At 40.0% G+C, this 17,600-nt stretch overlaps 1 protein-coding gene across 4 annotated transcripts in view; it reads right to left on the bottom strand.

Moving 5' to 3' along the window:
• The window catches only part of celsr1a (cadherin EGF LAG seven-pass G-type receptor 1a), a 118,316-nt gene that overhangs the window by 46,431 nt on the left and 54,285 nt on the right, over positions 1 to 17,600 (bottom strand). For 3 of the 4 annotated variants that reach the window (XM_017697017.2, XM_017697016.2, XM_037537301.1), the window contains exons 4-6: positions 16,076 to 16,191; positions 13,820 to 13,908; positions 8,479 to 8,559 (exon numbers count right to left, since the gene is read on the bottom strand). In XM_017697017.2, coding sequence (XP_017552506.1) covers positions 8,479 to 8,559; positions 13,820 to 13,908; positions 16,076 to 16,191 — 286 coding nt within the window. The remainder of the gene's footprint in view (positions 1 to 8,478; positions 8,560 to 13,819; positions 13,909 to 16,075; positions 16,192 to 17,600) is intronic. The other variant, XM_037537323.1, reaches the window with a different exon arrangement.

Here is a 17,600-nt window from a genome sequence, read left to right as displayed (position 1 = left end):
GTTCTTCCTTGAATAGCAGCGTGTGTTAGTCAGCTCACTGAGGCAGGACAGGATCGCCCCTGGCTGCAGCATTCCAACTCCAATGAATATCGACTTGACACCTTACAATGTAACCTTCATTTGGTAAAATGTACAGCTACTCAGCTGCCTGCAAGTGAAGTGAAAAGAGGCATGCAATGAACATACCATCACTTTCTTCTATATCCAGATATGCTGCCCTCCATCATATATGAACAATGGCATACCCATATCTGGATGTGTCAATTGCAGAAAGCTCCTGTTTGCACACTCGGTGTTCTTAAAACTGTCTGTTATTTGAGGGTCTTTCCTTTTTAATTTAATTATTAATTATTTATTACACTAATTACACTAGCCCAACAACATTTAGACCTCTAGTGTTTCTTCCTCTCACTGTCTTTCTCTCTCCCTTTCTCCTTCTCTCATTCTCCGCATGTCTTTCTCTCTTCCGCCCTTTCAGGTGTTGACAACCCCCCCTTCATCTCCTAACGCTTGTCTCTAGGGACGATAGGCTTGCTGGCGCCATGGCAACGCACTTGATCCCCACAACTTGTGACAAAGAGGGAGAAAAAGGAGATCAGGAGGTGGCAGAGGGAGAGAGAAAGAGAGAGAGACAGAGGCAGAAATTGAGACAGAGTGTATACCAACTTTAAACTCCACTGTGATAAGGATTCAGCCGTTTCTGAATATGGAAGTTGGATACAAGAACCTAAAAAATACTGAATTTACACTGAAACCCAATTCTAAACAGCCATGAAATAACTCCTTGTTAACTCCTTGTAAAGTCATTATCTGTCCACTTGGCATCTTAGCATTGCCCTCAGGCAGTTATTCCACTCTTACAAGACCAGACTCCTATCTACCTGAGCGAGGAGAGACATACAAATATGAAAATGACAAGCCAGGCTCACATTTCAAAAACATATTTGAAATCATTGCTAAAATCTTGTGTCGTTTGGCTTTTTTCAGGTTGTTCTGGCTACTATGCTTGTGCGTATCTCCACAACAACGGTGGTTATTTTCCAGCATACTCCTTTAACAAGTTGACTGGATCTTTAACTCAAAAGACGGCACGTTCTGTAATGCGTGTTAGCATGAACCACTCCTCCGACTCATAATGTGTCTGGGTTTAGTTACACTGTTGTGTGCTAGCTATGCTAGTTTTGCTGATAGCTAGTCTCAGCATATCTACATAGCCTACTGGAAATCATTTCAGAGGGCTGGGTTAATTCTAGCAGTTCAAAAAGCATTACAGATCAGAGAGCCTAATATCAGTGTTCATGACATAAGCTTAAGGACCTGCTAGAAACAGGGAGCCAGAACCAAACACTACAGGACGACAGACATGTGAAAAAGCCCATAGTCTGTCTGTTATTGGTAAAAACCCAGCTACATTTCTGCTCTCCACAAGTTTTTACATGAGAGCATACTGTAGCTGCTGTGAAGCTCAGTTGTTTTGCCCAGAGGCTGAGCTCAAGTTTCTGAAGACTTTTCTGATTTGACACTTACAGTTGTGCGGAAGCCTCAGCTTTGGGACAAACTGCCTTAAGACAGCCCAAACTGACAAGCCAAAATATACTCTTACACCCATTCGGCCTGTCACTCAGCAGGAAGGCAACTTTGTTGTTTGGGATTAGAGGGAACGGGCACTACAGATAGTTTCATCTTACGCACGAAACTGGAAGAAAGACATGAAAATGGCAAGAGAACCAATGTTATCACGCTACTTCATATCCAGCTATTCAACCAGTTCAAATCGGTTCAAAGCCAAATTTGAACAATTAGTTCTTTACTCCAAATGCAGTTAATCAACCACAATGTGTTTGGCTTTGCTTCTATAGTTTGGCACTGAAGCTAGGAGGCTAATGTAGCTAAAAAGTAGGGAAGCTTTTAGCCTGCTAACTGGCATCTGGAGTCATAAAATGTGCGTCAATCTGTGTTGTGTTGTAAAGCAATCTCAGGAATTTCAAACAGACTAATGCTGCATGCTGCACAGCTAAAACCAGTAGTCGCAATGATCTTGAAGCCTTTCATACTTTTGTCCATAGGTGATTGTTACATTAGCCTTGTAGCTCCAGTGCAAAACTATAGAAGCAGACACCACACATCTCGGCTGATCAACTACATTTGGGGTAAGGACTAAATTGTCTAAATTTGCTTTTTTTTCTGCTGAAGGAAAAATACTGCAAATGCACATTTGTAGGGACGTCAGCCAAGAATGCGATGAATTTTGAGTGTGTGCTGGTGTGTCCTGGAGAGGGGGGCTTCACTGCAGGAAACTCGCAACGGAGGCGTCGAAGGCCGGTAGGGCTATTTTCATAATAAAGGAAGCAGTGAGCGAGAGCGTGTGATTTTATTTGGGTTAGAGTGAGGAAATGCAGCTTGTCTCCCACCCTCTGCTCTCTTACCTCTTCCATGCCTCTTCTGTGAAGCCACCACACTCTCAGAAGCCCCAATGACTGCACACACTAACTCCTACTCCTACAGCTAGGGATCAAATCTGGCACGCTAAGTAACCCCTAAAGCACCTTCTTGCAACTTAATTTCCCCATCCATTCCACATTATTGTCCAATTCAAACTTCAGCAGTCCAGCCCCGCCCATTTATGTTAAAGGTATGAGCATTTCTGCCTTTGTAAATGAGGCACAATATAGGACAGTCAATTAAAAGAGAAGTTATTTACACATATCATTTCTAAAGGAACAGTACGAAAAAGAGCCTGCTTAATTCTAATGAGTAAAGAGAGGTTGGGAAATGGTCATGTAAAAATGAATAATGATTAAGTTTTTGATACATAAACCTACACAAATCGTATGCTATATGAGAAATAGGCCCTTTAAATGTAAATTTCTGCTCCAGAAATGAGTCCATGCTCAGGCATATTCATATTCAGAAACAAATTTCAAACATTTAAGTGTAAGCATTTAGATCAACGTGTCTTTAAGACATTTATTATGAAAAATATTCAATCAGGTAAGTCCACACTGACTAGTATTATACGCCTGTTTGCACGTGAACATCACATCTCCCTGCTTCTGTTGCAACAGTGTCGTCCCCCAAGCCTTTTTACACAAAGTTCAAACACCATTACCTCACCCTCCCTGTGGCAGTGTAAACCTAGAGCAGTGAATAATTAAAAGGAACCTACCTGGCCCATACAGACATACACACTCACACAGACACCCTCGGGGCATACAGCTAGCACTGTGTTGTTCCCTGCCCCACAGGACATGAGCCACACTTTCAGTCCTATATGTTACAGAAGACGTGTCTCAATAACGCGGCCCGTTTATCAATGCTCGGCCATGTTCCAGAAAGATGCAGACGGACAGCAGCCTTTGTCCTGTTCTGTTCCTTTAATGTTCCGAACAACCTGGAAGAAGGAAAAAGGCTACACAGCCATCTCCGGTTTCACTCCGGTGTCCACTTCACTTCGGCTTACCTCACTTACAAACACAAATCTCACCTGACAAGCTGTTGTGCACCTCCAGCACCAGGGCCAGCCAAGCTAATGCTAGGACCAGGGCCAGCAAAGCTAACACTAATATCATAGCCAGCAAAGCTAACACTAATGCCAGGACCAGCAAAGCTTACACTAACACCACAGCCAGGAAAGCTAACGCTAAAACCAGAGCCAACAAAGTGCTTATAGCTGTAAAATGCTACAAATAAAAAAAACTGGTCTTTTACGATGTTCAAATGTCTGTGCTTAATTTAGAACAACTAAAAAATGTCATCATTAGCTTAGCGCCAACAGACTATTAGAAATCCAACAGCAGATTACATACGGTATTACTGTAAAGGTGGTTTGTCTACATGGTTTGATAACTTGTTTGTTGTTCCTTGCAGCCTTCTAAACTCATAGTGCTGCAAATATTGCAATAATGATTAACCAACAACACACTGTGCAACCCTAACGCATCTCCTAGTCCTATATTCTTATATTAGAAACACTCTCTGATATCAGAGAATGATTCATGCAAGCTAATCACTAATGAGATCTTAAGAAGTGCCCTAGATGAGTAGGCAGCCTGAATAGAGTCTGCAACCAGCACTGCTGATAAGACACATGCGTGGGAACCTCTGTTGTCTCAGGCTCACTTTAGCAGGGTGTTTAGTCACGCTATGCAGAGTGTGAGGAATCTCACACTCAGAGACAGTGAAGTGGTGTCGTCTGTAGACGAAGGAGGAAAAGAGAGAGAGATGAAGGCAGAAAGTGGGGATTTCCTGATGGAGTTGTAGTGGGATATTAACAGAGTCATCTGTTTAAAAGATGAGAGCAGGACAGCCGGACAGCGCACCTGTACACAGTATATGTGACAGCCTACCAACGGAGTACCTTGTTTTGGCTTGGTTGATAGCCTATATGTGTTCTTTATTAAGGTAAAATATTATGTCATCATGTCACGTCACTTCTTTAGCAAGGTGTAAAAGTTTCACTGAGGGTGGTGGGCAGAGATGGACCTAGAGGCACCTAGGCACAAGTGCCTCTGAAGACCCCTTCACCCCTAACAATAATTTTAATAAATAGTTAATTTATGGCTAAAAAAAAATACTTAAAAAATGAATGTATCACTTCCTAATTAAGGTAAAATGGTCTAATATTATCAGCATGTTTGTAATGGTTATTAATTATTTTTAATTATTCTAATTACTGGCAAGGACATTTATCATTTTTTTCAATGGCAGTTCATTTAGCCTTGTGGCCTTAAGGTCCCCTGGCAGTCAGAAGCCACTGGGCACATTTGTCAGTAATCCTTCTTAGAAGCTTAGAATCCATACTTTACACAGAATTTCTCCACTTGCTTTAATGAGCTGTGCATCAGAAGTAATTGATTTAAAATGGTAGTTAAACTATCTGTGACATTTAAAGAGATTAAAGACAATAAACAGATCATCAAGATGACAAAAAGAAGAGCAATCTCACATGATATTCAGGAAAAAAACTAAAAAAAACAGGCTCTACAAAGAAATCGTTCACCGGCAGATACGTCAGACAAATTAGTGAAGTTATCTTTCACACCAGGATTAATCCTGGATGACAGAACATCTTCATATGTAGTAATGCCAACATAAATAATCTGTAGTAGACTCTCACTCACTCTGCATGTGGACGGTTGCATTATAAGAAGGCAAACTAGCCTCCACAGCTAAGCCTAGGGCTGTTTAGATACCAGTCTAGATGATTCCAAGGAAGTGGAGGATTAACAGAAAGCTGAGTGATTCATGTCCAACTAATACATTCCACTTCCAGTCACATTCCATTATGAAAGAATATGGCACTGGAGCTAACCATAAGCATTCACAGCCAGCATGAACACTGCAGCCGCCCTTAATATTGCTGAAACATTTTAATAATAAAATAATAAAAATGTCATTTCTAATAACAAATTATATTTGTAATAAAATCTTTTTACATTTATGTATGACACATATGGGGCATTTTATTATTACATATAAGTACTTATATGCACCACACATGGGGTATATGATTATTACATATACACACTTGTATTCAATGCATACGGGCTATTTATTATTATATACAGAGGCACATACATAAATATAACACATCTATACCTTAATAACCTCATAGTTCAGAGGATCCAATGATGTTCAGAGGAAAAATTTACATTGTACAACAAAACATTGGCTTTAGAACCATTTTGTTTATCACATACTGGCAATTTTCTAAAATCCTATGAATTTTTTTCATAGAGAAATCCAGCCTAGACCCTCATATTCTTAATATGGGGGCATAATATCAACTACAGAAACACGAACGCAGGTTATTAAATATATACATATTACATGAGGCATATTATTATGATTATTACATACATATATTTACATGTCATTATGACATATAGGTACCAATATACTGTGTGTATATAAGAACAGATATAGTCTGTTTATGGAACATTTTACTATTACATGTAAAAACAAAGTTCGTGTGTCCCAGCAAAAAAATCAACAGGACATGCAGACTGAATTGCTTGTTCAAGCTTATCTCTGGTTTGCAACACCACACACAACACATTCACCTCTCTCAAGCACAAAAACTACACATAAATCTTCTACATATATCTGTATTGTGTCTGTCCTGCAGTGACACCTATCTCGGCACTCTTCTGAGCTTGTAAGAGCGTAGGTGACTCAGCTGTGCCAGCTGATATGACAGCATGCTTCCTTCCTATCAGAGGTGCGGTGTTCTTTAAGTCTGTCCGTCCTTTTCCAACCTCTCTTTATCTGTTAAAAGCAAATTGGCTGTCTTCATTACTGTAACTTTAAGACATGGTATATGTAAATGACCTCTGTTCTGACTGGCTGCCCAGTACGTGCATCAGTGAAGAAGCAGTTTGGACTAAAATGCCACTAAGAACACACTGTTCAACTACAGTGTAGTACATCATTTATTATGTACAAAAAAAAGCAAAGAAAATATAGTTTGCCATGATCCATTAGAGCCACTTAATGTTACATTCTTCTAAAAAGAGCACTAGGAAGAAAAATAGACCATCCAAACCATCCCTAACCCTCCCTCTGAATGTTACCACAGGCTCATTTGGCATTAAAAGCAAAGGGTTTATCCTTCAAACGTTCTCTCATTCTCTCCGAATGCAGAGTATTGGTCAGTTCTTTAACATCTCTTGTGAGGCACACCCTGCCACTGCCAAAAGCCACATTGGTGTTCCATGTGAGGGTAGGTGGTGTCAGGAGCAGATAATATTCCAGACAGTTTTTAATACCGTTTGTTCCAGTGGTCACCGGTCCACTGCTGGCAGGGGAATGTGTCATCAGAGAAATGTTCTACCAGCTTTTAGAGCCGATGCCCTTTGCTATAGAGCGCTTTAGAGTGGTTTAGTGACCTGCTGCAATTCAAGCCCCATGTTGCGTACAACAATCACACACCTGTGCTTCAGCCTCTCCTCTCCTTCCTTTCGTCTGTTGTTTCCTTCTTTTACAGGTTTGTGCTACACATTTTACTCAGGTATACAATTGTAAGCTCAATTTCTTTTGAAGACAATTCTTTAGGAATCGAATCAATGCGACTCTCAAATTTCACTATGGTTCAGTTTGTTTCGGCTCAATTCACTTCAGTTTGCTTTTGGGACGATCTGGGACTATTTATGGCAAAGAGGAATGCAGACAATAAAAAAAACAGTACATCAAAAATTATTTTTATTGTTATGTTTGGAAATAGCATGAGAAATTTACTAAGTACATCACTGTAGTAATATTACTGTAATTGACCTCAATCAAAAATTCATTGAATTTTTGCATGTATAGATTATTTAAAAAGATCAACCAATTCAGATATCTTTTTAGAAATTGTTAGAGACGAGTGTCTGTGAACTGTAAATACAAGTATTCTGACTGTGGCTCATTCTATCACTATGAAAAGATGTTATATAAACTATAATGCTAGATATGAGACCACTATAGTTAAAGAAGGTAAGTCCTACTCATTACAAATACACTTGTATAGGAATTTTAGGCTGAAGAAAATATTTGATTATTTTTCATGTAAATATGTGCCGATGCTAATACGCAAACATTCATAAAATGTAGACAGTGGGAGTAGATTCACCTGGATGAGCATTAAGAAAACACATTACAATTAGTTCTATATAGTTACAAATGTGGTAAAATGAATAAAACAGTGATATTTCAGCACAGTAGCCCAACGTATCTGACGCTGCTATTTGTTTTAAAATAAATACCGGCTGAAACTGATAAGATTCCCTTATCACTACTGTATCACTACTGCGGAATGCTATGATATGTGTGTGCTGCGTCTGAAAGCTTTTGCCACTTGCAACTCAACAATAATACTGTTAATACCTTGCGAGATTCTACGATGTAAACATTTCTTCTACCAAGAAAAAGAAGTTTACACTCTTCTAAAGACCAATGATTCCACAAGCCAATCTAAGTGTAACCAATAAAATTAACTATATTTTGTAAATTTTGACCTTTGTCTCTTTTTCACCTGCAAAATCTTTCTGAAGATAAAAATCTTTGACATTCTTAGACAGAATCCTAAGCCAGAGACCTATAATAACCATCCATATATACGAATCTGCCACAGGATCATTTAATAGGCTGAATTGTTATTAATCTTGTTCTATATGAACCCAGTACTTGGTGTATTCCAAATATTTCAATTGTTCTTAAAATATTTCAAATTTTATCAAAACCTTATTGTCTTTATATTGGCAAAGTTCTTTTCTAATACAAATTATACGTCTATAGCCTAAGACAGACATGTGGTTCTATTTTCAGGACGCTCTTGGCCTAGTAGAACGGGTGTGTATTTCTTAACTGTCCACATCTAAACTGACCCAGAAACAGCACTGCTGCCCCTAAAGGCCAGCGAAACGTAGAGGGACACAGCTAGAGGTCATTCAGCATCACCATGGTACAGGTAGAGCTAGACTATGGGACAGCTTACTGTACCTCCTTATGGGTCAGCTCCAGCCAGGCTGTATAGAGCGGGACACGCAGCACCCCACTGGCGTCCAGCAGGTGCAGGCTGTCCTGGGTAGACCAGAGAGAAAGCCTCAATTAGAGTCTAACGGAGCAGCCCCCTGTTCCTCCTTTCTTACAGGTGTGTGCGTTCACGTGTGTGAAAAGGGCGAGGATGGGGTGGGGAAACTCTCTTTAAAATTATGAGCAGACACTAGTAAAATCAGACACAGCTGTGAGGTACCAATGCACCATCAGTAAACTGTTTAACAGCAGCGTCTGTGTTGATAACCTCTGCACTTGGTCTCTAGAAGGCAGTTCAGTGAAGAACTGCAGTCGGCCTTCATCAAACACAGCCCTGCTGAGCAACTGAGCCAAAGTCTTAACCTTAAAAGCACATCAAATGAATATGTGTAAAACATATTGTGGCTGATAGGTTTACGTTGTTGGATTTTGGCCCGTTTTGGGTTTCCTTTATATACATATAATATAATCATAATTTTTCAAAAATGATCAAACCTACAATTTTCATATAAAAAAAGCCTATCATTAAATTTCACAGAGCATAATGGGTTGGAAACGGGTTGTGATTTAGCCACTGAAGGGTGCATAAAGTTTTATTCCCCATGTATTTTGATAAAAGAAGGTAAAATCACAACAAATCACCTGCAATAAAGAGAGCAGTTTCTTTTAAGTGAGACCCGTAAACGGTCCCATAAGGACTGAAGCATTGGTGATCTGTATTTCCAAAGAGTAGATTTTCATCACTGGCACAAATGGGGCACCAAGTTATCACCTGTTATGCACCACTAAAATCTGTGCATGGCCTTCATGGATGTATACAAAATATGTGTTTCATTTTTAAAAGATCTTTTTGTCCTTTTGTGCCTTTAAGAAAGGCAAATGATCTTGGTCCTGACTGGATGCACTGTATTTTGAAAGGGTCTCAAGAAAACATCCAGATTAAAACTTGCCTTATAACTTCAATATATACGAAGAGGCTGCTCTTTGTAACATTGTTTCCACATATGAATTGTATCAACTGTGAACTGGACCTTTTGAAATGTTAACAGTAAAAACTGAAAAAACTAAGTTACAAGGTTTTTATATAACATCAGCAATATGTTCATACTTATGATGGAATTTATCACATAATATGACTTCTGAACTCTCATCAGGGCTTTACTGAGAATGTTTTACAGCAGAGAGAAGAAGTATCACGAAAGCTGACTTAAGCTGACTTGCAGGTGCTAGTCAAAGTGAGGTTTGATATTTGGAAAGTACTTGCACTTGCCCAAAGGAGTACTTACAATGATGGGCCTTTTCTCCCCAGGGCTCCTCTTAAGCACTTTTATCTTTCCCTAAGAGACAACGTCCACTTCCCACCACATAAACTTCAAAAACTGAAACAAAAACTTCTTCATCTAAGAATACCCTTCCATTTGAGGCCTTCCTGTTTGGCTGAGCTGCCCCAAACTGCCCGTCACCCCACAGAGGAGCCTCACAACTCAAATAAAGCAAGAATCCCAGAGCAGAATTTCCTAAACGGAGCAAGTGCTAAATCATCAGTACAAAGGCTGCTACCTAGTGTGTGTGTTACCATGTCGTTGATCGTGTGAACCTCTGACCACTAAGGGTCAGGGCAGAGGCAGTCTTACTTCTCTAAAGACCAGAAGAGGGTGCTTTGGTGCATTTCTATACGTTCACCCTCTGACCACAGAAATCAGTGGTGGGGCATTAACGATGGCTGGTCTTCTTCATCTCCTATGATATGAGTGCTCTTAAGCTCAGCAGAGCTGCAAAAGGTTGCAAAAGTACAGACAGATTCCAGAGAAATCCACAAGAATCTAGTCAGATTGCTCTCTGAGCCTGAGCTGGGTGAGCGGTAAGCTTGCAACGCTTCATCTGATTACAGAAGAATGTCTGAATTAGGGGTGTAAAAATGCACTGAGGCATCATGATGTGTAGGTGGCCATAAAACTTCATTAACTTCAGAGTCAATGGCTAAAGTTACTGTTTTTGGATATTTTTATGTCCAAAATAAAATTCTGAACATGTAAAAACAGTGAAAAACATTTCAGCTTAGAACAATTTTAGCTTAAACAAACTGGTTTAATAAAATAGTAAGTTGTGAATAATTATCATGTGCGTTACATCCTGTTAACCCATTATATGAAGTTCAACAAAATAAAACAAAAAAATTAAGACGGCAAAGTTACTTATGTTTTTAAATATAGATTTACAATTATGATTTTGTGTTGTACCAAGCAGAACAGAACTGAACTGAACTGAACTGAACTGTGGTCAAATTTGAGGTTAAGTTTTCTAAACAACAGTAATGAGTATGAGGTCACATTTATGTCACTGTTCTGAACGGATCTTAAGGTCCAGACGAGCAGACCTGCTGCTGTCATTCTCTTGCTTGTGTGACGGCTCTTAATGGCGCCCCACCTGACCGGCCACAGAGCCTCTACCAGCTGTTGGACATCTTCACAAACTCTCAGCCTCCGAAGTACAAATGAAAGGCACCCTGTGCATGTGTCAACAATTCAGTGTTGTAAATCACCACCCATAAACCCTGGCAGCTGCAGGCTGTGACATACCCAGAGCATCTCTTGCATGCCTGTCGCAGTGTGTGTATGTCGGTTTGGAGTGGGGTAGGGCAAGTGGAGCTCTACTGCCATTAACCCTCAGAGATCTAGAGTTTTCACCATCATTCTGGTACACTACTTGAATCTAATTTCAAAAACATATAACCAAACACTGACATCTGTCATGACAATTAACAGTAATATATTCACTAAGAATAAAATCTTCCAGGACAACCCATGACTGTTAATGAAATGTGCCGTTTACGACACAGTTATGTTATTTAGTGTTATGTTGTTTAGTGTTATTTAGCAGGCATCAAGTAAAGTGTTTCCTGGTTTTCTTTATGCAAAACAAGACACACACACAACTTCTATCCGTTTGAACGAGGTTGATAATCCTGAAAATAATCGGTTAAATAGAAGAATAATGGCCATGTAAAGGCCTGAATCCGATTACACTTCCAATCTGACTGTGTAAATACGTTCTGCGCATGTGCGTCACGTCATAGCAACAGTTCATAATGTTCAACATGGCGAGTTAATGCATTGAGCTTTAAAAGACGGTGGTGGGACGGGCGTCCAGTTTGTGTGTCTCAGAACAGGACGTCTTCCTCTCGGCCTTCTTTAATAAGTAGATGTAAAGCATGTTTTCCTGAGACTGACATTGTTTTAAAGTAATTAAAAACTCAAGCGCGCCAACTGGAACTCATCTCACTCGGACTGGACCTCACATGATGTTCGCTGTCATGGTAACGTTTAAGTGGTTCTCCACGCGTGCGTGTCATTTTCCACCGTGTTACTTTTAGCACGCATGTAAACGAAGATTTTCCATCAAATTGTTGAATAGAGTGAGCATATAAACACCTCAGTCTGAATCTGCAATGCCTTCCCACCTTTTGGGCACAACTACTACTCCTAAAAATGTTAGAAGAGAGAGAGAGAGAGAGAGAGAGAGAGAGAGAGAGAGAGAGAGAGAGAGAGAGAGAGAGAGAGAGAGAGAGAGAGAGAGAGAGAGAGAGTGAGTGTGTGTGTGTGTGTGTGTGTGTGTGTGTGTGTGTGTGTGTGTGTTCGTGTACGCGCGTGTAACAGTCGTATTCAACTGTTACGGTCACGGAGAACGAAAATAAGAAAACAAACAACAAGAACAGCAACCCTGCCCAGACAGGCAGTATGGAAATCGACCGCAAAGGTTTCTACAGCAACATCTTGCTAAACACAACAGCTGCAGACGACACAGATACAAGTAGGCAGTGATCTACACTGTGTACAACACTGCTGTTTCAAACTGCGACCTTTTACCACTCAATGCATTCAATGTGTCCTAAAATGAACAGTTCTAATCCTCTTGCCCTTTTAAGAAGTTTTCAAAGCTGCACAACTTTATGAATAAACAAATACACACCATAGCTGTCATACAAGCTGGTCAGTGTTGATGGTATGGCCCTAACAATTCAAATCAGCACAGTAAAGGGCACGCCAGCTTCTTAGAGGGATGTTAACTGCACCGGTACTGAAACGTGAGAGCTCTTCATTGTCTCAGGCTCTAAGAATGGGCTCTAACTTACACTCACTGAGAGCAGGATAACAGTCCTTAAGAAACATAAACCATATACCAGGCTTTGTGTTCATGATCAAGCTTACGAAAGAAGCTGATCTAGGAACGCCCTTTATACCAGCATGTTCGTATCTGTTAGCATGTGCTAGAAAGAATAAAACGACCCAGAATCAGAGATAGTGCAGTAAGATTGTGTCTGTGAAATATGAGCCAGCCTGTAGCACACTGAAGGAATGAGTTTGGCAAGTCCCAATGGCGTGTTCGGCGTCTGATATTGCGGGGTCAGAGGAAAGAGGAATCAAAGGAACGAAAAAAGATGCTTGCGCCTTTTGTGACGGTTCTCAACCTTTACATGAACGCAGTGGCCTCCAGACAAAATACAGTCTTTCTGCTGGTATTTTAAGTAGGGATGGGCACGGGTAATCAACAAAGCACTCGTTACATAACTATCTATTTTGTAACACATGAGGATTTGATTGCATTCAGTCACAGCAGCATTAGTGTGGTCAGCTACTGATGTTGGATGATGGATCTCCATCACACCAGAGAACACAGTTCCACTGCTCAGCAGCCTAGTGCAGGGTGACTTTACACCCTTCTAGCTGACGCCTGGCATTGGGCATGGTGAATTTAGGGTCATGTACGGCAGCTCCACAGCATCCCATTCTATTGGCAATGCTTTTCTGTGGAGATGATACAAGCTACATGTGTGCAATTTGATCAGCAATGAGGGCACCTTAAAGTAGCTGAGCTAATTAGAAGAGGTGTCTAGATACTTTTGATACTTTTCAAGTAATCAGTTACTCTTTATTTTTCATATTGGAGTACTCTTCCACAAAATTACTTAAAATGCCTATTCTCAGCTTGAGAGGTACTCTGAACTAAACGTTGAGCAACTTTTGTTGTTCAGAGCAAATGCATTTAGTGCACATGTTCATTACTCCTGGCGTAGCGTTAAGGCTTATTGTTTAGTGACTACTGTGAATTATCATTAACTTCTGTGACTATTATCTAAGTACTGAGAGCGAGGAATGTAACTTCCATGGAGTTCAAGCAATTAACCTAGTCTGATGCTTTACATACATACAGACTTACACTGATACAGGGCTAAGGTTGTGGAAGTGAACTGAATGACCTGTGCAGTGGCTGAGAATAAACAGAAAGAGAGCAGCAAGCAGCCTCTTACCTTGTTGTAGTAGTGGAGTTGAACAGAGTGCCACTGGCCGTCACTAACTCCACCAGGTACGTAAGGTGCCACGGTGGTTTTAGCCTCTCCTGAGGGAATAAATGAGACACATGATTAAAGAGAAAAACTACAAACTACAAATTCATCCTGGGCAAACATGAACATGATTACTCAAGGTCAATTACTTAAAAAAAAATAACTGATTAAAATTTACCTTCCCAATGAAAGATCAGTTTGCAGTTTGCCTGACGATGTACAATTTTAATTATTCTACTGCATATATATATATATATATATATATATATATATATATATATATATATATATATATATATTAATTAAGCTCATGAATCCGTATTTATTGTTAGCCCATTTTTAAAAACTTTATTTTAACTACTCAGTTAACTGTCAATGTAATCAGCAGATTATTGCTCACTAATATAATCAACAGTGACAGGCCTGACTGGACTGCCATACCAAACTGCTGAAAGTATGTTATGGCATGTTATTCTTTGGCAAGTTCTTTTTATCAAATATGTCTTTCTTTCCCTTTTGTCTGCTTAGTAATAACACACTGGTTCGGTCTGGAGTCATGTAGTGGCAAGAGCACAAAAGCAAGCTCACACTGTAGCAATCCATCATGCATGCAAGTGGCAGGGATTTCTTTGCCATCAATAGAGTTCATTCAGATGGTTATGGAGCACCCTCGACAGAGATTTACACTGGCTTTAGGGCCATATTTACCAAGGGCAGGAGCTGCTTGGCAGGCAGTGACAAAAGAATCAGTAAACAGTAACCAAACAGTGTGGCCTGGTTCGCAAGCTATCTCAACAGGCCCGTTGAGCCACTCTCCAAGTTTTCTTCATTAATTTTGAGTTTAGCATAATCTCCTGCATGCTGATGTCACCAGGACTTCTTGTGGAAGAAAATGCTGTGTGGTACTGCAAAGCTCTAACTGGTTAGAACACAGACAACAAACCACACAGGATGGTGCTGTCCTTGTCTCTTTGTTATGGGGAAGATTTATGGAAACAGCGGAGACATCAGAGAAATCTTGCATGTCTACTGTGGCTTAAATGTGGCTATGGGAAGCTCAGAAATGCGCATGTTAGATATGCATATATGTGATTGTGCTTGTGAACGCAAGTGCCTTTGTGTTTGTGTCTTGGGTGGGTAATACAACAATGTACACACACACATTTTCTAAGCCGCTACAACAATATATTACAGCTAAAGTGGTAAATTATGTCGGAATACATTCTGAGCATATCACGCATATTGACATGCTTGTAGAGAAGTAGTAGAGAATAATTAGTTCAGTTTTATTAGATTTAGTGCAGTACAAGAGCAATGGGCAATTCCTGCTGTACAGCTCCAGAGGTACTGGTACTGAGAGTGTGAAAGATAGCATAATATTCATGTAATATTTACCACACTTATAGGACAGACATAAGCACATGGACACACGAGAGACAAATGACTTGCGAATGTTTAGCACAGTTTTGGTCGGGCCAGAGGATCTGCTGCGAGTCTACACATAGGATTTTCTATACATTCTATAGGTTCAGTTCGTTTTTTATTATTTTGCTCATTAAAAAACATATAATTCACTTTAGATAATAAATATGTTTCTTATTATGCTGGGGAATCTCTCATCTCTGTTTTACAGTGTAGGACAGTAGAGTTAGCTATTTCCAATGACCAGTGCAAGTGTGGAGGTGTGGATATTTAACAGCTCATAAAGACAAAATTACTGCTCAGCAACCCCCCCAATAAACACACCCAGCAGCATCACATTACATCTGTGAACTGAAACGCAGCCCATCCATTACAAACCTGCAACACTCAGTTAAAGTAATAGTTTGCCAGAAAATCAAGTTTACACAATTTTTCCTCTATTGTAAATGTACTCAACCCAAAGTTTGCTTCTTCTGTTTTGAAGCTATGAGAAAATTAATGGAAACTGTATGGCACATTTCCATCTATAAAACATGGACAAAAGTACCTTACATAGCTAAAACAGCAGCAGTAGCCATCTTAAAGCCAGAATTTTATCTCTATGTCCACTCATTATTATAAATAACAACTTGTCATCTTAATTGATCGACTACACTTGCGGTAAAGACAAAAACTGTAAAACATTGTCATCTAGTGGAGCTGAACTCATGCCCTGCTGTTCTACTGGGCCAAAAAAGAGGTCACTGGTGGTGATTCAGTATTAACAAGCTGTAAAACAGAGTCACTTTAGAAACGCACCTGCTGAGAAGGTGAGCTGAATCTGCTCATCGATGATTTCCACAGCGATGAAGTCGTGCTTCTCATTAAAGCGGCCGTTGTAAAGTAGCAGGGCGTTTCTCTCCCGTGTAGCAAACCTGGAGAATCGAAATGAAACAACAGATGAGATGACACAATAACTTCTAACCTCGGCTTCTGTATTTTTCCAGCAATTTTCCATTAATATTTGCCACATGGTTTGAAAATTTCAGCTGTACTTTACAGTGCGCAAACGTTTCATGTGCAACAAAATGGAAATAGGCCAAAATGATGTGAAATAAAACTTTATATTGCATGCAATAAAAACTCTTAACAGTTTTCCTTCTACAATGTTTTTAGTATCCCTTATAAGTACTATTTGGACAGGATCTGTTCATAATGTGCAGCACTTATTACCTGTATTTCTCAGCGATTTATATCTATGATAGCAGTAAATTTTAAGGACTGCACAGTCCTGTGGCAGTAAAGACTGTGGTGGTTTTTCTACTGTAAAAAAATAGAATCAACACTAAGTTATATTATTCCTGTGTAAATTGCCATGCCAGAAAATATGCTACGTGATATACAGAGGCACTCAAAGAAGCATTTACTTGTGTTCTGTGAGGCTCAAATCAAGCTGGTACGTATTGTCTTATCTTAGTGTATGACTCTAATCATTAAAACATGAGGTGACACACAGAAGGCTCATTTTGACAGCTAATGACAGCTAATGACAGCTAATGACAATGCTATAATGCATTGCATTTACTTAAGCAACAGTTGTGTAAAACTAATAATGTCAGCGACACTTTTTTTTTCAAGGATAAGAAATGGACTATTCTTAAAGTAAGTGAAATTCTGATGTGTAACAGAAAAGAAACAAATGTGGTAAAATGGGCTGACATTAAAACCATAGCGAAGACCTGCTCTGAGTTTTATGATATACTTTTTTAGGACAGTGATAAAATGCACTTGAGGAGTAAGACAGGAGGCAAGAAGGAAGGCGAGAGAGGAAGTGAGCGTAAGGCCAGTGGTTCTTAGACAGGAAACGGCTCCTCTGGCATGGGCGGCTCTCCTCTGGACCACAGTGGAGAGGGCAGCGGAGTCAGGGCACAGCTGCCAGAGGAGGCGCTCCGCAGGAAGACCCAGTCGACCAAGCAAAACACCGATACGCTCTCTCTACACGGACTCCATCCTGTTTTCAGCCACCGCAGCGGAGCCTACATATTTCTCCACTGACCCTTTCTGGACATTTATTACGCTGGATACGCTACCTCTGACTTAAAAGGAACTCTAAAATAAACAGACAGATTAATCACCGTGATGTCCTGCCATAAGAACCGAGCCAACAACGGACAGTCTCACAAATGCTGATATTCCCTACAGTACCGTCTATCTAACAAAATCATACAGTGGGCAGTGTCCATTCAGGTGTCACGCTTCTTTTGGAATATCTCTACCTCGCTTGTTAGCGTGATGCTTTACAGATCAGGTTGTTTAGCTTTCGGTGTTAGTATTTTTCATTATT

Source organism: Pygocentrus nattereri, chromosome 1 (genome assembly GCF_015220715.1).
Source record: "Pygocentrus nattereri isolate fPygNat1 chromosome 1, fPygNat1.pri, whole genome shotgun sequence".
NCBI classification, from domain to species: Eukaryota; Metazoa; Chordata; class Actinopteri; order Characiformes; family Serrasalmidae; genus Pygocentrus; species Pygocentrus nattereri.
This window is presented reverse-complemented; position numbering and strand designations above follow the sequence as displayed.